Genomic DNA, 25,726 nt, shown 5'->3' with positions numbered 1-25,726 from the left:
CATATGATTAGATATTTATATATATAATATTATGCTTGGGATGGAAATTTATTTAGATAACTTTTTATACATTAATATCAGATTATTATGCCTGGGATAGAAGTTTATCCCTAAAATCACAGTTAATGTTGAACATTAAAAATTTAAAATGTAGTTAACATTTTCAGCTTCATTAGCTATCCAATGTAACATGAATTAAATTGGTATAAGATTTCATTAATTTGGAACAGTTAGAACAAAGGGCCATATAATGTTTTTATTTTTATTTATTTATCCCAATTGAGGTCTTGATTTTAATACTTCAGTATTCCTTCACTCAGATTATTTTTCTGTCTATCTTTTATCTAGCACAAATTTGTTGAACACTTCTTCATTATTTTAACCTCTCATTTCTGTTTTCTACTTGTAATAGTACTTAAAATGTAATCCTAAATCATAGTTGTGATCACATGATGTCTTTTAAAATCTGAAAGTTCTATATGGAGTCTGGCTTATGGCCCCTTGAAAGGACCGGAATATCTGGCAGCACTCGGTCAGCCTTCCGTAAGTAGCGGCTCTGCCCTTTCGTAGGGCAGGTGCATCTGGTTGCAATGTAAGGGCGACTCCTGCTGCCTTACGGGGCTCCCACTTCACTCCTTTGCCCTGTTTGCCTGATTCCACGGCAGCTGTGTTTCAGGTCCCTGTGAATTACTGATAGCTGAATTTTAGAGCCACTGTTTTGTTACTGCCTTACGTACTCCCAATACACATGGATGGGTAATGAAAACTCTCAGATGGACGGGCTGTTAAAACTTGCCTCGGCAGCTGGGGGTTCATTTATATTTAATACATTTTTTTGACTTAGGTGACTCTTACACCTAAGTTTGTATAGTTTGTTTTCTATATAGGTTAAATATTACTTATATTAATAGCATGATATGCTTCAAAATCCATTTTCCACATACATTATAGAGGTAAACTTCAAAAAACAGATCTACTTCTAAGTTGTCATGATTTTCACACCTATAGTTTAATTTTTTAATTGATGTATAGTTGATTTACAATGTTAAGCAAAGGGATTCACTTATAACTTTTTAATATTCTTTTCCATTATGGTTTATCACAAGATACTGAATTTAGTTCCCTCTGTTATACAGTAGGACCTTGCTGTTTATCATACCTGTAATTTAAAAGTGATGTTAAAGATAGGTTGGCTAGCTATTGAGGCAAAACCCTGGGGGTGAGAGTCGGGGTGAGAAGGCTCTGTCCCTGAAGACGGTGGATGGTTAAAGGTAGTACTAAACTTTACAAATTCAGGAATTTGATTTTACCTATTCTAATCAACCCTCTTTTGATCTTACAAGATTCCTAAACACAGAAAAGAATGGCCGATAAACCACAATTTGGGGTTCTGAAGTTAGGGCTGAAAATAGAATTGCCAAGCAAATAAAAACATGAAATACGATTTGAAAAGCTAATATCAGAAAGTCATCTGGTAAGAATAAAAGAATCAGAATAAAGGTAGCTATGTCACATGGTCAACTCGTCTTCTCCCAGGACCTCTCTAAAGAATTCTAACTGCATGTTGGACCCAGTGTCAGTTGGTCAACACCATTTCAGCAGGTCATAGCCCAAATTCATTTTCTCTACCAAACTTGTTTTTCCCTCTGTATTTCCTTCTGTGGTCAAAGGTATCACCACCTACTCAGTAGCATAGATTAAAAACTTCTGGACTGTCTCCCACAGCCCCTACATTTAACTAGTCATTGCACCCCACTGATTTGGCTTTAGCTGCCTTCAAGGTCCGTGTCTTCCTATTCTTACTGCTGTTGTCATAATTTAGATTTAGAACTATTGCCTGATTCACTAGCATAATTTTTGTAACATATAAATCTGATCAGATCACCTGGCTCCCTCCCCGCCAACCCTCACTCCCCTTACTTAAAAAGACACTTTTTTCATTATCTAGGGGATAAAGTAAAAATTGCTTAACACATGTGAGACTTTTCAGAATATATCCCTTTATCTTTCAGTCACATATTCTGCCTCCATGATCTCTGTACACATTATATACATAGTAGGCAGAGTCCAAACAGTCTGAATGTATTAGAGTCTTTAATATACTTTTGTCCCCTGGAATAGACTCCACAGACAGCCCTAGGAAATGTTTGTCCCCATGAAATCTGTTCATCAGTTCAGTTCAGTTGCTCAGTTGTGTCCAGCTCTTTGCAACCCCATGGACTGCAGCATGCCAAGCCTCCCTGTTCATCACCAACTCCCGGAGTTTACTCAAACTCATGTCCATTGAGTCAGTGATGCCATCCAACCATCTCATCCTCTGTCATCCCCTTCACCTCTTGGCTTCAATCTTTCCCAGCATCAGGGTCTTTTCCATTGAGTCAGTTCTTTGCATTAGGTGGCCAAAGTATTGGAGTTTTAGCTTCAGCATCAGTCCTTCCAGTGAATATTCAGGACTGATTTCCTTTAGGATGGACTGGTTGGATCTCCTTGCTGTCCAAGGGACTCTCAAGAGTCTTCTCCAACACTACAGTTCAAAAGCATCAATTCTTGGGCACTTAGCTTTCTTTATAGTCCAACTCTCGCATCCATATCTGACTACTGGAAAACCATAGCTTTGATTAGATGGACCTTTGTAGGCAAAGTAATGTCTCTGCTTTTTAATATTCTGTCTAGGTGGGTCATTAAAGCTCAACATTCAGAAAACAAAGATCATGGCATCTGGTCCCATCACTTCATGGGAAATAGATGGGGAAACAGTTGAAACAGTGTCAGACTTTATTTTTTTGGGCTCCAAAATCACTGCAGATGGTGACTGCAGCCATGAAATTAAAAGACGCTTACTCCTTGGAAGAAAAGTTATGACCAACCTAGATAGCATATTCAAAAGCAGAGACATTACTTTGCTGACTAAGGTCTGTCTAGTCAAGGCTATGGTTTTTCCAGTGGTCATGTATGGATGTGAGAGTTGGACTGTGATAGCTGAGCACCGAAGAATTGATGCTTTTGAATTGTGGTGTTGGAGAAGACCCTTGAGAGTCACTTGGACTGCAAGGAGATCCAACCAATCCATTCTGAAGGAGATCAGCCCTAGGATTTCTTTGGAAGGACTGATGCTAAAGCTGAAACTCCAGTACTTTGGTCACCTCATGTGAAGAGCTGACTCATTGAAAAAGACTCTGATGCTGGGAGGCACTGGGGGCAGGAGGAGAAGGGGACCACAGAGGATGAGATGGCTGGATGGCATCACTGACTCGATGGACATGAATCTGAGCGAACTCTGGGAGTTGGTGATGGACAGGGAGGCCTGGCATGCTGCGATTCACGGGGTCGCAAAGAGTCGGACACGACTGAGTGACTGAAATGAACTGAACTGAACTGAGGTTGGTCATAACTTTTCTTCCAAGGAGCAAGCGTCTTTTAATTTCATGGCTTCAGTCACCATATGCAGTGATTTTGGAGCACAAAAAAATAAAGTCTGCCATCTATTTGCCCCATCTATGAAGTGATGGGGTCAGCTGCCATGATCTTAGTTTTCTGAATGTTGAGTTTTAAGCCAACTTTTTCACTCTCCTCTTTCACTTTCATCAAGAGGCTTTTTAGTTCCTCTTCACTTTCTGCCATAAGGGTGGTGTCATCTGCATATCTGAGGTTATTGATATTTCCCCCAGCAATCTTGATTCCAGCTTGTGCTTCATCGAGTCCAGCATTTCTCATGATGTACTCTGCATAGCAGTTAAATAAGCAAGGTGACAATATACAGCCTTGACATACTTCTTTCCCGATTTGGGACCACTCTGTTGTTCCATGTCCAGTTCTAACTGTTGTTTCTTGACCTGCATACAGATTTCTCAGGAGGCAGGTTAGGTGGTCTGGTATTCCCATCTCTTTAAGAATTTTCCATGGTTTGTTGTGATCCACACAGTCAAAGGCTCTGAGTGCTGCCAGATATTCCAGTCAATAAAGCAGAAATAGATATTTTTCTGGAACTCTCTTGCTTTTTTGATGATCCAGTGGATGTTGGCAATTTGATCTCTGGTTCCTCTGCCTTTTCTAAATCCAGCTTGAGCATCTATTGATTAGATTTCATTTTTTCAGTGAAGGTTTTCCCCATCACCTTTGAGATAATTTTTTTTCCCTTGGGTTTTCACAGGAGTTTATACATACTTTTACTATAATAGCGCTTGAAGTAAAAAGGTCTATATGTGTCCCTCTGTGTTCTCCCTGTTAGACCGTGCATTTCTTGAGATCTAAGTTGTATTTTAGCCATTTTTACATCCCTAGTATTGTTATTGTATCTTGTTGGATGAATGAGTTTTTTAAAAAAGGAATGAAAGAAAGGACAGACTGGAAGCAGCATATTGGTTGAGTGATTATTTTAATAGTCAAGGTGGTAGTTCAGTGGCAAAGTAGTTATTGGAAAATAAAAGGAAGAAACACAGGAAAAAGGAAATCATCTTTGGGGAAGTTGGTGGAAAATAAAGCTGGATGAGGAGGGTTGGCATAGATTTTGGAGAACTCTGAAAGACAGAGGAATGTGTTGCCTTTCTGTAGTATGATATTTAAAACAACAACAACAACAAAAAAAAAAAAAACTGTGGCTGATCCTGGAACAGAAGATCCACTGAGGGAGAGAGATGCTGGAATTGGTGAGATGGAGAAAAGTGAAAGTGAGAGTCACTCAGTCGTGTCCGACTCTTTGTGACCCCATGGACTATTCAGTCCATAGAATTTTCCAGGCCAGAATACTAGAGTGGGTACCCTTTCCCTTCTGCAGGGCATCTTCCCAATGCAGGGATCAAACCCAGGTCTCCCACATTGCAGGTGGATTCTTTACCAGGTAAGCCACAAGGGTGAGATGGAGAAGAAGCTGTTAACAAGGGTTAAGGCATCGTGGTTTTGGATGACAGGAAGGGACAAATGTGAGATTTAAGGAAGGAGATATAACAGCCCGGGACAGAGAAGAGAAAATCAGAGTTTCTACCCTGAGAAACAGAGGATGATGTGAGAAGGGGAAGTGGTTGGTCAAAAAAGATAATGTGTTCAGTACTAGAAATTTTGAATTTAAGAAATGACAAAGAAAAGCAGAGGTGACTAGAATTCGATCTGGAGAAGGGTAGTTTGGGGGATCATCACCAATAAATGGGGATGGAATGAGGAGGAAGAGAGAAGACAGAGAAGCAGTCGGAAGAGTAGGAAAAAATGTAATCTCTGTGATCACGGAAGTATGGTCTCGGTCTTCTACTTATTGTTAGCTGTGTTATCTGGTCTCTCCCCGCTGAGTTTCTTCATCATCAAAATTGGGATAATGGTTCCCAACTCATTGGCTTGTCTGAGAGGATTAAACCAGTTCAGTTCAGTCGCTCAGTCATGTCCAACCCTTTGCGACCAGGCCTCCCTGTGCATCACCAACTCCCAGAGTTTACTCAAACTCATGTCCATTGAGTTGGTGATGCCATCCAGCCTTCTCATCCTCTGTTGTTCTCTTCTCCTCCCACCTTTAATCTTTCCCAGCATCAGGGTCTTGTCAAGTGAGTCAGTTCTTCACATCAGGTGGTCAAACTATTGGAGTTTCAGCTTTAACATCAGTCTTTCCAATGAATATTTAGAACTGATTTCCTTTAGGATGGACTGGTTGGATCTCCCTGCTGTCCAAGGGACCCTCAAGAGTCTTCTCCAACACCACAGTTCAAAAGCATCAGTTCTTCAGCACCCAGCTTTCTTTATAGTCTAACTCTCACATCCATACATGACTATTGGAAAATCCATAGCTTTGACTAGACGGACCTTTGTTGGCAAAATAATGTCTCTGCTTTTTAATATGCTGTCTATATTGTTCATAACTTTTCTTCCAAGGAGAAAGCGACTGTTAATTTCATGGCTGCAGTCACCATCTGCAGTGATTTTGGAGCCCCCCAAAATAACGTATGTCGCTGGTTTCCATTATTTCTCCATGTTTCGTCATGATGTGATGGGACCATGATCTTAGTTTTCTGACCAGTTAGCTAACATGTGTGAAGCATTTGTCTGGTAAGTGCCTTGTTAATATCAGCCAAGAGAGGAGGGATCCCCCAGTGTTTTGTTTCTGCTGCACCCCATCCTCATTTTTCCTGATTTTTGTTTTCTAGATCTCAGTACTTAGAATAATGCTTGGCACATTAGGACTTTCCTTAAATGTCTGATGAACAAACACAAGAGGATGAAGAATGGAGTTGGCAACTGCCAGGCTGTTTTAACAGTGTTGGCCTGAGTTGAAATAAGATTGCAGCCAGCAAAGCAGAAAATTGTAGAATTAAGTACAGACTACTTATCAGTGACTGTTTGGCAGGAAAGGAGAAATGAGATTATGGTAACTAAAAATGGCAGCAGAAGGAAGGGAGAGTTAAGCTCAAATAAGAAATGTTTAACCTGGAGTGAGGGGAGGAGGGGATGAGGGGGTAGGGTGAGAGACAGAGGTCCAAGAGGGAGGGGATCTATGTAGACATATGGCCGATTTACTTCATTGTACAGCAGAAACTAAGACAACATTGCAAAACCATTATATTCTAATAAAAAGAAAAAATAAAATTTATTAACTTAAATATTTAGATACTGACGATTATTACTCATTTAACTCAGTTCAGACACTGAATTTTACGTTGTGTTTTTGTATTTTTAAAACAAATTTTCTCAGTTCTAAAATGCAACAATCCTTCTGATTTGTCTTTAGTAATTTTTATACCACAGGAAAGAATTGTTTTAAAATCACAGTGAAAGTGAAAGTCATTCAGTTGTGTCTGACTCTTTGTAACCCCATGGACTATACAGTCCATGGAATTCACCAGGCCAGAATACTGAAGTGGGTAGTCTTTCCCTTCTCCAGAGGATCTTCCCAACCCAGGAAGGGAATCCAGGTTTCAGATTAGTTTGGGTTTTTTTTTAAATAGGAGAATGAGAGTAATATGCTTAATCTGCATTTGTCTACACAGTTCTTTAATGGTTTACTATACTTTAAACCTTGCCACTTTTAATAATCTATCGTACAAATACCATACTTGAAGTGAGCTACAATCCCCTTAAGCCTTTTGGTATTTGCTTTCTGCACAGTCTTTTTGTTTAATGAAGTTCACACTTTTACTTTGTTACTAATGGAGATAGTAGTGGGCTTCCTTTCATACAATTCATTGAGACTAGGGTAGCTCTCAGAGAAGGCAATGGTACCCCACTCCAGTACTCTTGCCTGGAAAATCCCATGGACGGAGGGCCTGGTGGGCTGCAGTCCATGGGGTCGCTAAGAGTCAGACACGACTGAGCGACTTCACTTTCACTTTTCACTTTCATGCATTGGAGAAGGAAATGGCAACCCACTCCAGTGTCTTGCCTGGAGAATCCCAGGGACGGCGGAGCCTGGTGGGCTGCTGTCTATGGGGTCACACAGAGTCAGACATGCCTGAAGCAACTTAGCAGCAGCAGTAGCAGCAGGGTAGCTCTGATACCTAAGCAGAGATAGAAGTGACAGGGTATCGAGACAAATACTTCAGTGTGATAGTGACAATCAGAACAATCATTGAAGTCTCAGATGGAAAGAGCAACAGCTGCTGTAAGGTTATTTCATCATCAGGCAAATGATCTTATGGCTCACATGACGGAGATGTCTGTTCCTTGCTCTAACCAAGGTTTGTACAGAAAACTAGACATACATAAAAGAAACACATTGAACTGATACTTGTCCTGGAAGACTTAGGATAATTCGAAATGAGAAAGTAAAAATTACCTTAAACTAAGAATGTAAATATCTGCTTGGCCATTCACTGGGCTGGGATGAGAAACAAAAAAATTCCAGCTTCAAAGTTAACAGGAAATAATATATCTCTCAAGAATATGCTACAGTTGTAAAGTATAATAACACCCCCCCTTTTTTGAGTGTCTACTTTCTAATTCACTGAAAAGTTTTGTTCTCTGAAATCATACACTACTAGGAACACTGCTGTGGAAATTGTATCAGTAACAATGAAACACTCTATTCTTGCTTGAAGGATTTAAGTCACTTTGATCCAACGACGCAGCTTCAGTTTCCAACCTAGTTCCAAAGCCTTCATTTAGGGGACTCCTGAGTGTAACAGTCCACATATATAGTAACTTTGGAGTTTCCAAGAAACAGGATCCTGAGACTATTCAGGTCTGATGTTGAGTTTTTCACACACAGCCCTTCTTTGAATCTAACAAAGTACTGCTTTTTAAATTTCACCCACTCTAATATTCATGTCTAGAAAATCCCACGGACAGAGGAGCCTGATGGGCTACAGTCCACGTGGTCGCAAAGAGTTGGACATGATTGAGCAAACATACACAGTAAGTCCATCCTTCCCCCAGATTCTGTAACTGTCTTTTCCTTTGTTTCCCGGGACCTCCTACAGTTATTCTGATGTGCAGTCTCCTTCACTGGAATGGACCAATCATCCTGACGTGATCTGACTATAGGTTTGTCCCTGGTGGGTTTTGGGCTGATCATGTTAGGACAAGAGGCATCAGAATCTAGTCAAGGCTCATGGTAATGGAGCAGAAAGTCTTTGCAGGCAATGAAAATTTTAAGAAGGAAAATTTACATTATGTGAATCAGAAATGCCACAAACTAGCTCTAAAGCATCTTACCCACCACCCTAATTATGATCAGTGTGTATGTGTGTAATACTGTTCTCCCCCAGAAGGAACCATAGTTTCTTGAAGTGCAGTTGATCCCATGGCTTAGAAAAGGGAAAAAATCAAGATTGGCCTGGAACCTGGGACCTTGTTGCCAGAAATCAAAAATGTTTCAAAAAGTTTCTGCAGATTTAAAGAAAGGAGTGGACTTATAGGGTCCATACTGTGGCAATTTGAGTGTCCAAAGAATAATTATAGTTAATTGAAGTAAGTTGAGACTGTAATGATACTCCAAAATAGGAGATAAATAAACCATATAAAACAATATAGAACAAAATAAATGTATGATAGAATATTTTTAATTTTTACAATTAATTTCAAGTACAGATATGAGTTTTTAAGTGTATATGGGTACGTATAAGAACATACAGCAGTGAACTGAATAATTGCATCAGTGAGAACTGTACCAATTACAAGAAGAGGTGATCAGCATCAGTCAGCACACATACAACCAGGCAGAGGGAAGGAAGATTCAACATTGCTCTGAACTGAGATTAATCAAATGTCTCACTATATAAACTATGGTCTCCTGCTGTGAGTTCCTTCTGATATTGTTGTTTAGTTGCCAAGTCATGTTTATTTGCCAAGTCCTGCTCTTTTGATACTCCATGGACTGTAGCCCACCAGGCTACTCTGTCCATGGGGTTTCCTAGGCAAGAATACTGGAGTGGGTTGCCATTTCCTTCTCCAGGGGATCTTCCCCACCTAGGGATAGAACCTGCCTTCTTTACACTGAGCTATCTGGGAAGCCCCACTCCCCCCTATTAATGTGATGCTAATAAGGAATGAAAAATTTTATAATAATGTTAACAGGATATATATATAAAATGATCTTAGGTTCAATTCAGTTGCTTAGTCATGTCCAACCCTTTGCAACCCCATGGAGTGCAGCATGCCAAGCCTCCCTGTCCATCACCAACTCCTGGAGTTTACTCAAACTCATGTCCATTGAGTCGGTGATGCCACCCAACCATCTTATCTTCTCTTGTCCCCTTTTCCTCCTGCAATCAATCTTTCCCAGCATCAGGGTCTTTTCAAGTGAGTCAGTTCTTCACATCAGGTGGCCAAAGTGTTGGTGTTTCAGCTTCAGCATTAGTCCTTCCAATGAACATTCAGGACTGATTTCCTTTAGGATAGACTGGTTGGATCTCCTTGTTGTCCAAGGGACCCTCAAGAGTCTTCTGCAACACCACAGTTCAAAAGCATCAGTTCTTTGGTGCTCAGTTTTCTTTATAGTCTTTGTTTCTTTATAGAGAAATATCCATATATGCCTACTGGAAAAACCATAGCTTTGACTAGATGGACCTTTGTTGGTATAGTAATGTCTCTGCTTTTTAATATGCTGTCTAGGTTGGTCATAGCTTTTCTTTGAAGGAGCAAGTGTCTTTTAATTTCCTGGCTGCAGTCACCTTCTGCAGTGATTTTGGAGCAAAAAAAAAAAAAAAAGTCTGTCACTGTTTTCACTGTTTCCCCATCTACTTGCCATGAAATGATGGCATCAGATGCCATGATCTTAGTTTTCTGAATGTTGAGTTTTAAACCAACTTTTTCACTCTCCTCTTTCACTTTCATCAGGAAAGTTTAGTTCTTCTTCACTTTCTGCCATAAGGGTGGTGTCATCTGCATATCTGAGGTTATTGATATTTCCCCCAGCAATCTAGATTCCAGCTTGTGCTTCATCCAGTCCAGCATTTCTCATGATGTACTCTGCATAGAAGTTAAATAAGCAGGGTGACAATATACAGCCTTGATGTACTCCTTTCCCTATTTGGAACCAGTTTGTTTTTTCATGTCCAGTTCTAACTGTTGTTTCTTGACCTGCATACAGATTTCTCAGGAGCCAGGTCAGGTGGTCTGGTATTCCCGTCTCTTTAAGAACTTTCCACAGTTTGTTGTGATCCACATAGTCAAAGGCTTTGGCATAGTCAATAAAGCAGAAATAAATGTTTTTCTGGAACTCTCTTGCTTTTTCCATCATCCAGCGGATGTTGGCAATTTGATCTCTGGTTCCTCTGCTTTTTCTAAAACCAGCTTGAACATCTGGAAGTTCATGGTTCATGTACTGCTGAAGCCTGGCTTGGAGAATTTTGAGCATCACTTTGCTAGTGTGTGAGATGAGTGCAATTGTGCGGTAGTTTGAGCATTCTTTGGCAATGCCTTTCTTTGGAGTTGAAATGAAAACTGACCTTTTCCAGTCCTGTGGCCACAGCTGAATTTTCCACATTTGCTGGCATATTGAGTGTAGCATTTTCACAGCATCATCTTTTAGGATATGAAAGAGCTCAACTGGAATTCTGTCACTTCCACTAGCTTTGTTTGTACTGATGCTTCCTAAGGCCCACTTGACTTTGAATTCCAGGATGTTTGGCTCTAGGTGAGTGATCACACCATAGTGGTCATGATGGGTCATGAAGATCTTTTTTTGTACAGTTCTTCTGTGTGTTCTTGCCACCTCTTCTCAATATCTTCTGCTTCTGTTAGGTTCATACCATTTCTGTCCTTTATTGTGTCCATCTTTATGTGAAATGTTCCCTTGGTATCTCTAATTTTCTTGAAGAGATCTCTAGTCTTTCCCATTTTATTGTTTTCCTCTATTTCTTTGCATTGATCACTGAGGAAGGTTTCTTCCCTTTCCTTGCTAGTCTTTGGAACTCTGAATGTAGATGGGTATATCTTTCTTTTTCCCTTGCCTTTCACGTCTCTCCTTTTCACAGCTGTTTGTAAGGTCTCCTCAGACAACCATTTTGCCTTTTTGCATTTCTTTTTCTTGGGAATGGTCTTGATCACTGCCTCCTGTACAATGTCATGAACCTCGGTCCATTTAGTTCTCAGGCACTCTGTCTATCAGATCTAATCCATTGAATCTTATCTGTCGCTTCTAGTCTGTATAAGGGATTTGATTTAGGTCATACCTGAATGGTCTAGTGGTTTTCCCTACTTTCTTCAATTAAGTCTGAAAGTCATGTAGGGGAAAGATCATGCTACAGAAGGTGTAGGCTGCTGGGCATCTCAGAATATTGTACCCATGTTCCTGTAAGAATGGAGGTACTTATATACAACAGTATTTTTAGCCAATCCACATATCTTGAAAACCATTTGACAGTGAATTATTTCTAATATCACTTATGCCAATTAACATGCTTCAGTGATCGTGGAGATTATAGCGGTTGAAGTCAGTGCCTGTTGATATGCCTAAGGTTTTGAAGCAAAGATTGTGCAATTAGAATGTCCGGTAAGGTAAATATAATCAAAGATGATGCTGACGATGAGGACACAGCCACAGACTTTGAACAATATATAATATAAACTATAAGCTTAAATAAGAGGTAACAACAGAAGTTAATGAGTGAGGAAGTTAATGCAAGTTACAGAAGTTGCCTAGTTTCTGTTACTTTCCGGGTTTGGGGAGGATCTAACAACAGCTTTGCCAGAATCCTTAAATCGAAGACCAATTCCTATTTGCCGCCAAATCACCTGGTGAGGACTACAGCTCCCAGAAGGCAACGCTCGGCTCTCGCGACTCAGCCTTCTTAGCCGGCCGGGAGTTGTAGTTTTACAAAAGAGCGCCGTGGAACCTAAGTTTTACGCGCTTGTCAACAGAAACTGGGCGGTACCGGTCTCTTCTCCATCCGGGTCCGCCCCTTTTCTGCAGCGGTCGAATTCGTGAACCTAGTCCAGGTGCTTGGCTGGGCTGGAAGCCGCGGCCAGTCGGCTGGCGGGGCGCTCTAGGCCGCGCGGGTTCGTCTCTATGACCCCAGGAGGCGGTCCCCGGTGCCCTCAGCGCGCGCGGAGGGGGTGCGGGTCAGTTCCGCGCGGCGCTGTCGGGGAACCATGGCAGCCCCAAGAGGTGAGGCCGGGGCCCGGCAGGACTGGGGGACCCGGGTCGGGGGCGCTATGCAGAGCGAGCCTCAGCGCTTGTCTGCATCTGTCTGCGGGCGAGCATCCTCCGCGCCTGCGGGGCTCGGGTCTCCGAGGGGTAGGCCCGGGCGTCGGGGATCAGGGGTTTGTGTTGAGCTGCTCCCGGGCTTGAGCGCGCGCTGCCACGGGTCAGGGCAGCGCTGGGCAGCCAGCCTCCCACTGCGGCTGCCTTTCCGGGGGGCGGACTCAGGGCCAGCTGGTTTGGCGGCCGGAGACCGCACCTGCCTGGACATGTAGGTGGGAACAGAATTCAGACAGGCCTGGGCTGTAGCAGACCGGGTGAGGGGTCGGTGCGCCGGGACCTGGCTGGAGCCGCATCACCCAGCGGGAGGCAGGAACGGTCTCAGTGCGGGCCGGGGTCACCGCGGTTGCGGTCTCCGCGGTGACTTTTACACTGGGATGCTCAGAGCCTTAAGGGTATGCTCCGGGTGCAAAACCTAAGCAGCGGCTAGTCCACCTAACAGACACTGAAAACATCCTTGGGGCAGGAGAACAGCCTTGCAATGTGACGAGACGGAGAAAGCTGTTGTTAACAGTTGCTCTCCAGAATGTTGTTATGTGGTTAGAAAGAACACTTGAATATTTTGTGGGAAGGGTGATATCCATCCTCCGCCCCTGCCCTTGCCCCTTCCCCAGGGATAGCTCATTAGAGTAATAATGTTTGATGACTAATTGCCTTTTCCTGAGTGTAAGTATCATTAACTCTGCATCTTGTTTGCTTTGCTGAATGGGATAAGTTAAAACCGGAGTTGAGTTTCTGGATGGTGAAGCTACGAGAGATTGGGCAACACCCGGATTCTTCTCCACATTTCCTCCATAGAGCTGTTGGCTTCACCCCTGAATATACGTTGAACAAATATTTGAACAATACCTTTTTGCGTGGGTGGCGAATTATTTTCCTGGTTGGAGAGGCCACGTTTTCCTTCAAGCCCTGCTCAGGGGCATTGTCTGCAATTGCATATGCTTCTCGCATTTCAAATAAGCCCACCGTTAAGAGTCTTTTATAGCAGTACCCGAAATAAAGGAAAAAAGTAGATTTTGATAATTGACATAAAATGAAAATAGCAAGGTGAATGGTGAAGGCAATTGTAGAATTACCTAAGTCAAATAATCTGAAATAGTTGCTCAATTTACAGATTTAGGTTTATTGCCAATACATATTTGTTGTGCCTGGGTTGTGTGATAAATCTTACATGTCCGCTAGAACTGTGTAATACAAAATTGCAATCCTGAACTTCCTGATATTCACAAAGGGTTTATTTATCTGGGACTTCCTAATTTCCACCTTCTCAGGTGTTACAAATAATGTCCCCTCTAAAATACAGTAAACTATAACTGAGAAATGGCACCCCACTCCAGTACTCTTGCCTGGAAAATCCCATGGACAGAGAAGCCTGGTAGGCTGCAGTCTATGGGGTCGCTAAGAGTCGGACACGACTGAGCGACTTCACCTTCACTTTTCACTTTCATGCATTGGAGAAGGAAATGGCAACCCACTCCAGTGTTCTTGCCTGGAGAATCCCAGGGACGGGGGAGCCTGGTGGGCTGCCGTCTATGGGGTCGCACAGAGTCAGACACGACTGAAGCGACTTAGCAGCAGCAGCATAACTGAGAAAAATATACAACTCCAGATTGTAAATTTCTTTTGCGGGGCGGGGTGGTGGGATTCTCCACATAGAAACAGGTGTGTGGGAGCTAATGGGAGCTTTGAGAGGAGAAAACAGTGCTGATGTGCCACTGTGCCCACTCAGCAATGCAGGTGAGCTGTGACTTTTTGCCACCGCATGGATCTTAGTCCCCGTCTAACGACTGAACCTTTGCCCCCTGCAGTGAAGCTCAGGAGTCTTAACCATTGCACCCCCAGGGAAGTCCCTGTATGGACTTGTGATATTACCTTGAAACAAACTGAAATTGCTAATAATTGCACTTTCATTATATAGATATCTAAACTTATTTGCCTGCTCTTCTATTTAATCGGTATTTTCAGGAATATAATATATTCCCATTTAATCACTATGCTAATAGGTGTATTTTCAAAATTTTAACCATTCATTGTGTTGTTTTGGAATCAGGAACCTATATAATCACTGACATAGTTTTTAGTTTAGCAGACCTAACCTCTCTTATTTATGAAAGTATTGATAATCTAGGACATGTGGGTTGGTAAACTTTTTCTGTTAATGGCTGATGGTCTCTGTCATAACTACTCACTCAGCTGTTGCAGGGCAAAAATAGCCATACATAATTTGGAAACAAAGGATATAAGTATGTTCTAATAAAACTTTTTTTGTGACACTGTAATTTGAATTTCATATAATGTTCATACATCACAAAAGGTTATTTAAAAACTTTTTTCCAACCATTTAAAAATGTAAACCTATTCTCAGCTTTCAGATCATAGAAAAATGAGAGGAAATGTACTTTGTTCACCCCTGATCAAGAAGATGGGAAATGCTTTCTCCTGTACTGCTGTTTATTTTTTGTCTTACATTTCCTCTTTGTGTAGGAGAGTTTTAGGGCAAGTGAAGTATTACAGTGATGCCCTTCAGTCTCTTTTACATTAACATTGCCTTTTGGGTCCTCAAGATCGATTGAAACTTTAGGCAGAGAAAAGCTCTATTTTTTCTGTTCTGCCTTTTGCAAATAATTCTTTAATTCACCCAGGGAAAAATATTTATATTGAAGAACCTGTTTTCCTAGTAAGTTTCCACCTTACCATAATAAAGATTATTTGTTTGAAACTTTTATTTTCCTGTGCAAGTCACCTTTGAATTGTGGTTAGGCTTCCAAAGTAGTTAAGAAGCATACTTAGATGTAATGTAGTTGTAGTAGCAGCCCAGAGCAACTTCTGTCCCTCTGGTTCTTAACCCAGGTTGTCAAAGTATGGCCCATTGGTCAAACCCAGCCTATCACTTTTTTTTTTTTATGGCCTGTGAGCTAAGAATGGTTTTTACAGGTGAACCTTTGCAGTTGATCTGATGGAACACCAACTTTGAAGACCAGTGAAGCACAATGTTACCTGCCTCCACCTCCACCCCCAGAATTCCCGTCTTCTCAATACAAGAAAGCATTGTACTTAATTATTATTATATTTTGAATTTTTCCAATTAAATATAAGTTAAATGTGAAAATATGTTTTCTCTCTTGTCACCTAAGTACCTACATGATATCCTTAATTTTGCCTCGTGGCCTAAAAAACCTAAAATGTTTACTGTTGGCCCTTACAGAAAAAAACTTGTGGATCCCTGTTTAACATGTGCCTGAAGATTTGAAAGAAGGTTAAATATAGCTGGGGATGAGGGAAGTATGAAGTGGGTAAAAAAGTAGAAATAGTTTGAGTATTAGGTGATGGTTGTCTCATAACAGGGCTGGGAGTACTGAAGGAGACCTGGCTCCCCACTGCTTGTGGTTTTACTGAAGTTGGTGGACCGGCCTTGGTGCCTGAGTGATGGCTGATGCTCAGATATACTTAGAATAAGTACTTAAATTGAGTGTTCATAAGAAGTGTATATTTCTTGGATTTCAGGTTTACAGAACTTCACTCTTAATACTCTTCTTTTGTGTGTGTTATGAGTTATCTTTCATATAATGCTGTGAAATGAGAGGCTGGATGTAATTTATAAAATTCTGTATTATTTTATCGTTCACTTATTCCTTTTGTTTTCTTCCTACTGCCTCTCTGTTTAGAGTATACATTGCTGTTATTGTTTTTATCCTGCTATCATGTTTTGCTTTCACAAGTATGAGTTATAAAGATACATAAAGTGTGTAATCTATAACATCCTAAATTAGAGTTAGTTAAGCCAGATATCTCGCAATTGAGCCCTCCCCAGGAACAAAATCTGTGCCTAACCAGTTGATATTGAAAGTCAGCTGTGTATTGTGTGTGTGTGTTTGTTTCTTTTCATGTAGTTAGAGAGCACTGTTTTGAAAAAAATTTCTTTAATGTATTTTGTGCTTGAAATTGGAAAGCATCTTGAAGTATAACACTGATTAACTTTTATATACACAATGTTGCCTATTAAATAATATCTTTGCACATATTTTCCAGAAAATGTCAATTTATTATTCAAGTTATACTGCTTGGCAGTGATGACCCTGGTGGCTGCAACTTATACCATAGCTTTAAGATACACAAGGACATCAGACAAAGAACTCTACTTTTCAACCACAGCCGTGTGTATCACAGAAGTTATAAAGTTATTGCTAAGTGTGGGCATTTTAGCTAAGTGAGTATAAATACTTTTTAGTGTATTAAATTATTGCTTTTTACTCAGTTACGTTCTTTGTTAGAAAATTCAAGCTATATCTTCATATGTTTGGTTGCTCTAGAGCAAGCTTTCTCAGCTCAGGTCATTTTTGCTCCCCAAGAGGTATAATTTTGGTTGACCCAACTTGGGGGATGCTACTTACATCAAGCGGGTGGAGGTCAAGGGTGCTGATAAACATCCTGTGATGCCGTGTCCTCCAGGGCAGCAATCCATAACAAAGAAGTCTCCATCCCCAAACATCAGTGGTGCCAAAGTTGAAAAACCACTGTAAAGCAGGTGGAGTTGGCTAACTATGGCCCACTGGTTAATCCAGTTTTCTGCTTGTTTTTGTTGCAACACAGACTGTATGGCTCACACAGCCTAAACTACCATAGGGTTCTTACAGAAAATGTGCTGACTTCTGTTATAGAGGAATACAGCGATCATAATAGTTAACATTTCTTTAGTATTTTCTATGTTAATTGTCAGACACTGTACTAAGTGCTTTTCATTAGTTATCTCGTTTGGTCTTAATACATTCTTTAGGTAAGTATGATAATTACCCTTATTTTACCTGTGCAGTGTCTGAGGTTCCTCACTATCATGTTGTTAATATGTGGTAGCACTGGGGGCTTTGGATCAGAAATATTGGGTGAAAATTGTTTTAGCAAGGCTGAAATATAAGACGGGGTTGAGAACAGTGCCTTTGGAGTGATACAGACCTAATTTTAGTCCTAGACTCATTGGGATTATGACTTCCCATACATTCCTTAGCTTCTCTTCTCCTAAACTTCAGTTTCTCTATTTCTTTTTCTTTTTTTAAAGTTCACATTTTAAGTCTTCAGTGCTGCCCATAAGCCCAGCAGTTTTTTACTTGTCTATTTTCATTTCCCACATTATATTCATAGACTGGAATATTTTAAGTTTAATAAAAATCAGGTGACTTTCTCACCACCAGTAAAGAAAAGTGGGAAATATATGCAAAGGGAAGTTCTGGACACTGTGTCTATAAAACCAGGGGTAAGAGTCCATTCAAGATAGAGGAAAATAGCCATAGGCTGTGGATCAGAGAAAGCAGTAACAAAAGAAATGAGACAAACAAAAGAAGGCAAGCTTCGAGTTACATTGTATAGTTTCTTCAGTTTGTAACTGGAAAAAACAGAGTTGTGAGAATTAAAATCTGGTAGGAAATTACCTGAAAAGTTTTTTTAACTTTTTTTTTTAAATTTACTTTTTTGGCTCTGCCGGGTCTTAGTTGTGGTACGTGGGATCTAGTTCCCCGATCAGGGATCGAGCAGGCCCCCTGCACTGGGAGCCCAGAGTCTTAGCCACTGGACCACCAGGCCCCATACTTGGGAAAGATGTACGAGATGGGGACTCACCTGGGTCATGTGGACAAGTGAATTCATATAGGTTTCAAGATGTAGGCTGGTGAATGTAAGAAGCAGTGAAGAATAGGATGTGTATAATTTCATTTAACAAATATTTATTAAGTGATTTCTGTGTGACAGTCTTATAATAGGTGCTGGATATAGAAATAGACTGGAGAAGGAAATGGAAACCCACTCCAGTGTTCTTGCCTGGGAAATCCCATGGACGGAGGAGCCTGGTGGGCTATACAGTTCACGGGGTTGCAAAAAGTTGGACAGGACTGAGCGACTAAACAGAGAAGGCAATGGCAACCCACTCCAGTGTTCTTGCCTGGAGAATCCCAGGGACGGCGGAGCCTGCTGGGCTGCCATCTGTGGGGTTGTACAGAGTTGGACACGACTGAAGTGACTTAGCAGCAGCAGCAGAGCAACTAAACCACCGTAGAAGTAGACTTGGTATGATATGAAATAGATACAGTATAAATAAAATAGATGTTGTGGAATGAATGAAATAGATATGGTTCCTACTTGCTTCAAATTTAGGTTTAGTGGAAGAGACAGAAAATATACTAGAAAACACATGCATGATTACAAATAACCCATCTGAAAAAAATATTTTAAAAATGGTGTGGAGAGGGAGAAAAGAACAGAAAAATAACTTGAGGCTAGACAGTGGAAAGCTTTAATAAAAAATCTGTGTTTGAGATTTGTCTTATAGGCAGAGCTACTTGTTTCTTTACTCCTAAATTGGTGGTGGTTCTGGCATTTCAAATATAGAGATTCCTGCCTTTGGAACATTGCACAGAGCTACTTGTGGCAGTCTAACTTGTTGGGTTGCAAGTAGGTTAAAATCTCAGGCGTTTACGGTTTCTTACTTAACAAGATCCATTTTTAAGGAAATTTGGCTCCACTATTCTGGAGAATGTCAGGTAAAGGAGACGCCTCATTGTATCTTTAAAAGGCAATGGCTAGCAAGAGTTTGGCTGTGAAGAAAAATCATTTAAAACACAAGGAGTTTCCAAGTGGGAAAAAACACTTGGGAAAAAAAAATTACAAAGCATGAAAGAAGTGAAATGAATTTGAAGTTACTGGATTTTAAAGCAAAACGTAATTTTTAATGAGAAACATGTTGGCAAATTATGTGGTTATTCAAAACACGTTGGTAGGACAGAATTTCTTGGAGCAAATAAGGAGGGCATCTGTGAAAACGTTAATTTCTTGGAATGGTAAAATAGTAAAAGAATTATTTTACAATGTTAAGTCAAGGTTGATAGCTGCAGAATGAAGTGGAAGGACATTGTGTATTACTTCTTCAGCTTATCCAGCAATATGTCATGAGACAGTTGCTAATGAAACTAAATCAGAGCTGTGTGGGAAACATACCCAGTGAAAACGTTGCAAGTTGATTCTAGATCTTGAAAGGACAACTAGCTTATAACGGTTCACCTGAAGCAGTTTGGAATATGGAAAAGGTGAATAAAATAGATGGCTGGACTATGATTGAACAGTTAGAGTTGGAACATGTGAAAGTGCCTAGAACTTTATCTTTTTGATGCAGTTGTGTGAAGTTTGCGAAGTAGATTTTCCAGATATTCTCTATGCTGTAATTTCTTTATACACATATTAAAATCAGTAATTTCAAAAAAGTGGATCAAAGGCAACTAGGATGTTAAGTAGTTTGTCCAAAAAAAAAAAAAAAAAAAAGGCCAGGTTGGATGTCAGTGCTTTATTTGCTGTGATAGAGAGACTTTAAATATCAGAAGGTACTTATTACTCAGAAATTTTAGGAGTTGCTTTGTTGGTACACATAAGAAACAGATTGATTTCATAATTTTGAACTTACATTGTTTGAAAATGCTTTACCATGTGATGTTAAACTAATTCCTTCTATAAAGCTAGAAACAGGACATTGGACTTTTTTACTCTGTTTTCAAAGTAGAAGCAACACTTTATCATCTGAGAGAAAGGATGACGACTTCAGGATATTGTGGGAGAATGTGCAAGAATTATGTTAGAAATAACTAAAGATTTAGAACTTGGAGAATCTTCTGAGAAGAAAAAGGAAAAGTTAGATCTTCATGATTAATACATTTTCGCTATGTTCCAAAACACTAAGTTAATGTAAAAATTAGATAATACTAAATTTTGATTGGAAAGTTTTAGATAATGACAGAAAAGGAAAAAAGTGAACTACCATGTCAATGGAAAAAACTGTTAAAGGAGGTAAAAGCTTATTTGCTTCTTCCCACTCTTTACATTCTGTTAAAGGGCAATAACTTTATCGAGTTGATAACTCCAGAACCTCACTTGTTTCTGATGTGTGCAGAGCTTGCCCCGCTTACTTAGGATGGCCTCTCCAGTAATGTTCTTTGCTCAGTAGTATGCTTCAGTTCAGTTCAGTTGCTCAGTTGTGTCCGACTCTTTGCGACCCCATGATTTGCAGCATGCCAGGCCTCCCTGTCAGCCTGACAGGCTGCAGTCCATGGGGTTGCTAAGAGTCGGATATGACTGAGCGACTTCACTTTCACTTTTCACTTTCATGCATTGGAGAAGGAAATGGCAACCCACTCCAGTGTTCTTGCCTGGAGAATCCCAGGGACGGGGGAGCCTGGTGGGCTGCCGTCTATGGGGTCACACAGAGTCGGGCACTATTGACGTGACTTAGCAGCTTAGCAGCAGCAGGCCTCCCTGTCGGCTAATTTGTTAAAGTACATATCATTTTACACTGTGTGGAGATGGGGGCAGAGACTCAGGACAGTTGTTAAAAGGTCTTAACGTCTTGCTTATAATTAAGTTCACTTAAAGAGAAATGTGTCAGTGCCATGTCCAAATAATCTGTCTCACTACCTTCAAACATTTTTTTCTAAGTTTTTTTTAGATGTGGACTATTTCTAAAGTCTTTATTGAATTTTTTACAATATTGCTTCTGTTTTATGTTTCGGCTTTTTAAAAGTTGAATTTGTTACAGTATTGCCTCTGTTTTATGTGTGTGTGTGTTGTTTTTTTTTTTGTCTGTTTCTATGTTTTATGCTTTGGCGATGCATGTGGGGTCTTAGCTCCCTGACCAGGGATGCAACCCTTGGCCCCTGCATTGGAAGGCGAAGTCCCAACCACTGGACCACTAGGGAAGTCCCAAACAAACATTTTAAATAGTCATGCTTTGTTTCAATATATTGCTAAAAAGATGTAGTGTGATAGTCAGATTCATTCATTTATCAAGCCTCAGCTATTTGCTCAGCACTTCTCAGGATGTAAGAAATAGAGCTGCAAATTAAAAAGATCTATTCTGTTCTCATGGAGCTTGAGTCTGATGGAGAACTGGATATTAAGCAAATGAATAGTCAGTGGGTGGTGGTAAGAGGATAAGTAGTTTGTTGCATAGTTGCTCAGTCGTGTCTAACTCTTTTGCAACCCAATGGACTGTGGCCCACCAGGCTCTTCTGTCCATGGGATTTCTCAGGCAAGAATACTGGAGAGGGTTGCCATTTCCTTCTCCAGGGAATCTTCCTGACCCAGGGATGGAACCCATGTCTCCTGCTTGGCAGGTGGATTCTTTACTGCTGAGTCACCAGAGGATAAATAGAGGATGCTGTAAATAAGTAAGAGGGGGGTCTCCATTTGAATATGAGGAAGTTATATTTAACACAGACCTGAAGATCAAGCAGAAGATGGGCAAGAAAAGAGCAGAGAGAAGGTAAAGAGATCAGTGTGTTAAAGAACAACAGCAGATCACTGGAGTGCTGTGAGTGGAGTGGTACTAACATGAAGCAGGAGAGGTGGGCAGGGTATCAAGAGGAACTGTGTGCCTGTGAAGGAGTTCAGATTTTATCTCAAGTGCATTAGGAAATCACCAAAAGGATGAAACCAGGGACTAACAAGGCGACCCATATTATGGTGAGTCACTTTGACTCCTTTGAGGAGAATGGGCAAGAAGGGTGTAAGAGTTGGGAGTAAAGAAGCTTATTAGAGCCTGGGGATTGTGGGCATGATGGCAGTGTGATGAAGAGAAGTCAATGAAGAGAAGGTTCTGCTTCTCAAAAGTAGAAGCTACAGGACTGGTGATGGCTTTGGATAAACAATTGATTATGACTATCTCAGTAGTTCCCACCAACACTGAATTAGTGATTACTGAACTTGCTCCTAGAGGAGCAGGGATAGGTTCCTGTGAGCCTCTGGTCACAACATTTTCATCAGCTGATCACCACAGAACCTTGTTTCTGTTTAAAGACATCTCATTTAATATGTATTATTGACTTAATAGCATTCAACTCAGGGCCAGGAGTGCTGTAATTCATGCCTGGACAAAGCTTATCTAATGTGTTTTCTCCATAAGGCACACCACAACTTTCTGGCACTAAGGAACACTAGCCAGCACTTTAGCACTATTGCTATAATGTACAGTAAGTTGAAATTTGGTTAGAAAAACGAAAGAATAATACTTCTTTGGGTGTCTGTTGAGAAAAAAATTTTTGAAAACCCAATGAGCATATATCTAACTTATTTTCTTTGGAAGGAAGTGACCACTCTCTGGAATACTGGCTGTTAATCACTGTCAAAATGTGTTATGTAAAGTGCCAAACATCCTCTTTTAAGATTGCAGCAACTGCTCTTGCTGTCTTCAGACAGTCAGGATTGTTGCTGTTGAGAGTGGCAGGCTGCCAGAGAGTAAAGGTGTTAAGGAAACATTCTCCGCTTAAGAACAGGTGAGGGAGACACACAGGTAAACACAGCTTATTTTCGTTTGATTCTTGTTCCACTGTTTTAGCCTTAGGTATTATTTCATCTTCTGTAATGAGAAATCTGAGGCTGAGGGAAGTTTTAATTTGCCAAAGATCCCTAGAAAGTGACTGGCAGGGACAGCATTAGAAAGTTCCCTGATTTTTGCTTTTCAAATTATTAGTCTTTTAGAACAATGAAATAATTGAGCTGTTATGTGATTAGCCAGGGCAAAGATAAGCATTGTTAGACACCTCAGTAATTTTATTTTTTGTTTTCTTAAGTTTTCATTTCCAAATGTTAACATTTTACCGTGTGTGTTTTATCATATTTTTGATTTCTGTGCATTTGTACATGTGTATAAAGTTTCTATGAACCGTTTGAGAGCAAGTTTTATACAAGATGCCCTTGTCCCTAAATTCTTCAGTGCATGTTTTCTAAAAAGCATAACATTCTCATACATACTCACATATATCAAATTTGAGGCATTAGTATTGGCGTGATACTGTTACCTAATTCACAGGCCTTAGATAATTTTGCCAGTTGCCCACTGGTGTCCTTTAATAGTAGAATAATCACACTTTAGTTTTATCTCTAGCTGCCTGTAACCTGAGACTGTTCCTCCATCTTTTTTTTTTTTTTCCCTCACGTGTTTGCCACTGTTAAAGAGCATAGTCCATTTGCTTTGTAGAATATCCTTCAGTTTGCTTGTTGAATGCTTTGTTATGATTACGTTTTTGGTTAGGAATATCACAGAAGTGATACTCCTCAGAGCAGCTTATCAAGAAGCACATAATGTCTATTTGCCCCCATTACTGGTGATTTAACTTTGATTTCTTGATTAAGGTAGTGCCTGCTGTGTTTCTCCAAATAAAGTCACCAATTTTCTCTTTGTAACTGATAAGTATCTTATGGAGAGATATTTTGAAACTAGGTAAATTTCCTTTTTCTCTTCATTTTTTGATTTGATGTTTCCAAGTGGTAATTTCCCAATTCTAACACTCTCTACACATTGATTGGTTGGCCTTCTACTCTGAGGGTCTTCCGTGGTGGCTCAGACAGTAAAAAATCCGCCTGCAATGCAGGAGACCCAGGTTCGATTCTTCGGTCGAAGATCCCCTGGAGAAGAGCAAGGCAACCCACTGCAGTATTCTTGCCTGGAGATCCCACGGACAGAGGAGCCTGGCAGGCTGCAGCCCATGCGCTTGCATGAGTTGGAAACGATTGAGCAACTAACACATACGCACACATTGTACTCTGAGAAGCTTTTCCTTCTTTCTGTCCTTCACTCCCTCCATCCACCTCTCACTCTCAGTGCAGAGTCATGGATTATTTCATTATGATGGCTGGAATCCATTATTATCACTCTTTATTTCTGTGCTCATGTTGTCCAGATTTGGACAGTGGGATCATCCTCAAGCTTCCCCGTTTTTTTTGTGTGTGTGTCTTTTTTCCCTTCTTCTTTCTTTCTCATATTCTTACCAATCTTTGAGTAGTTTCTTTTAGCATAACAAAGGGTGCATTCCCTGCCCCAATCCTGAAATCATACATTTCTCTAGGAAACCTTTCTTTTTTACAAGGATGGTATTTAGAAACCAGAATCTGGATGCATGATGTGCACATTGGTACTGGAGGGATATCATTACTTCTGGGTCCTTTCAGTAAACAGAGCTGGGTAACATGTGTTAAATGTATCTGTTACTCCATTTCTATATATGTATGTATATAACTGTGAGTTATATATTGTTTGATACCTGCAATTCTGACCCACTACCACAGAGTTCATTACAACTTCCCCCTTTTCTGTATTTTCTTTTCCAATGATGGTAAGTTTGACTTCCATTATCTTAAAGATATTTACTTATTTGCTCAGTCCTAGAATATATAATAAGTAGATTCAGAATTTCTAACACAGCTGTGGAAAAGCAAACCAGTAACTAAAGTTCAGTATTTGTATGTAGTTCTTTTTGCATTTAGTTTTGGAGCATACAGTAAAAAGACTTGTGTTTTAGAATACTTGGATTAGTTCTATTTTTCTCCATCAGTGTTATTTTGGTATTCATGAAAAAAAACCAACAGGTTTGTTTCTTCTTTTTGATTTGTTTGTTTGGAATTAATTTGGAGTTTTCCACCATCTTTGTTTGATTTTACTTTTAAGTTTCAGTAATTTCTGGAATATGAAATTATACTTGTTTTTATCATAAGTTAGAACTGCAAAAAAATGGGGACTGGGGGGAAGAATTGATGGAAGGAAATGGCAACCCACTCCAGTACTCTTGCCTGGAGAATCCCATGGAGGGAGGAGCCTGGTAGGCTACCGTCCACAGGGTTGCAAAGAGTCGGACACGAGTGAGCGACTTCACTCACTCACTCACTCACTCACTCACTCACCCTTACTTTGATAAATAAGGTTTAAGGTTTACATGGTCTGACTGGGGAATTTTAGGGCATGTGACTAAAATGCATGTACATGTATGTATGTACAGTGCTTGTAATTTTGTGTGCATACAGAGTTTACACTGTGCTTTGCTTTTTAACTTTTTTCCACTTAAATGTTTTATCTTAGAGATGGTTCCATGTCCATACATAGAAATCTGTCTTATTTTTAAGAGCTGTGTGGTATTCTGTTATACAGATGTATTATATAGACCAGTTTCTATTGATGGACATTTGGATTGTATCTATCCTTCTGCAACTATAAAACAAAGATGTAATAATTATTTTTTAATATACACTGTTGTGCATACGTATGAATTTTATGTCAGACCATTCTCATATGGCAAAGGAAATAAACAT

General features: G+C 40.2%; 2 protein-coding genes across 2 annotated transcripts in view; both read left to right on the top strand.

Moving 5' to 3' along the window:
- CFAP206 (cilia and flagella associated protein 206) overlaps positions 1 to 6,354 on the top strand; it is a 43,598-nt gene extending 37,244 nt beyond the window's left edge. The window contains exon 13 of the mRNA XM_042253425.2: positions 6,126 to 6,354. Within this exon, the coding sequence (XP_042109359.1) occupies positions 6,126 to 6,179 (54 nt within the window). The 3' untranslated portion in view covers positions 6,180 to 6,354. The remainder of the gene's footprint in view (positions 1 to 6,125) is intronic.
- A 6,126-nt stretch (positions 6,355 to 12,480) lies between these two features.
- SLC35A1 (solute carrier family 35 member A1) overlaps positions 12,481 to 25,726 on the top strand; it is a 31,469-nt gene continuing 18,223 nt past the window's right edge. The window contains exons 1-2 of the mRNA XM_004011288.5: positions 12,481 to 12,523; positions 16,646 to 16,823. Coding sequence (XP_004011337.1) covers positions 12,508 to 12,523; positions 16,646 to 16,823 — 194 coding nt within the window. The 5' untranslated portion in view covers positions 12,481 to 12,507. The remainder of the gene's footprint in view (positions 12,524 to 16,645; positions 16,824 to 25,726) is intronic.

This window comes from Ovis aries, chromosome 8 (genome assembly GCF_016772045.2).
Source record: "Ovis aries strain OAR_USU_Benz2616 breed Rambouillet chromosome 8, ARS-UI_Ramb_v3.0, whole genome shotgun sequence".
Taxonomy (NCBI): Eukaryota; Metazoa; Chordata; class Mammalia; order Artiodactyla; family Bovidae; genus Ovis; species Ovis aries.
Note: the sequence above shows the minus strand (reverse complement) of the source record. Positions and strands in the feature narration are given on the sequence as shown.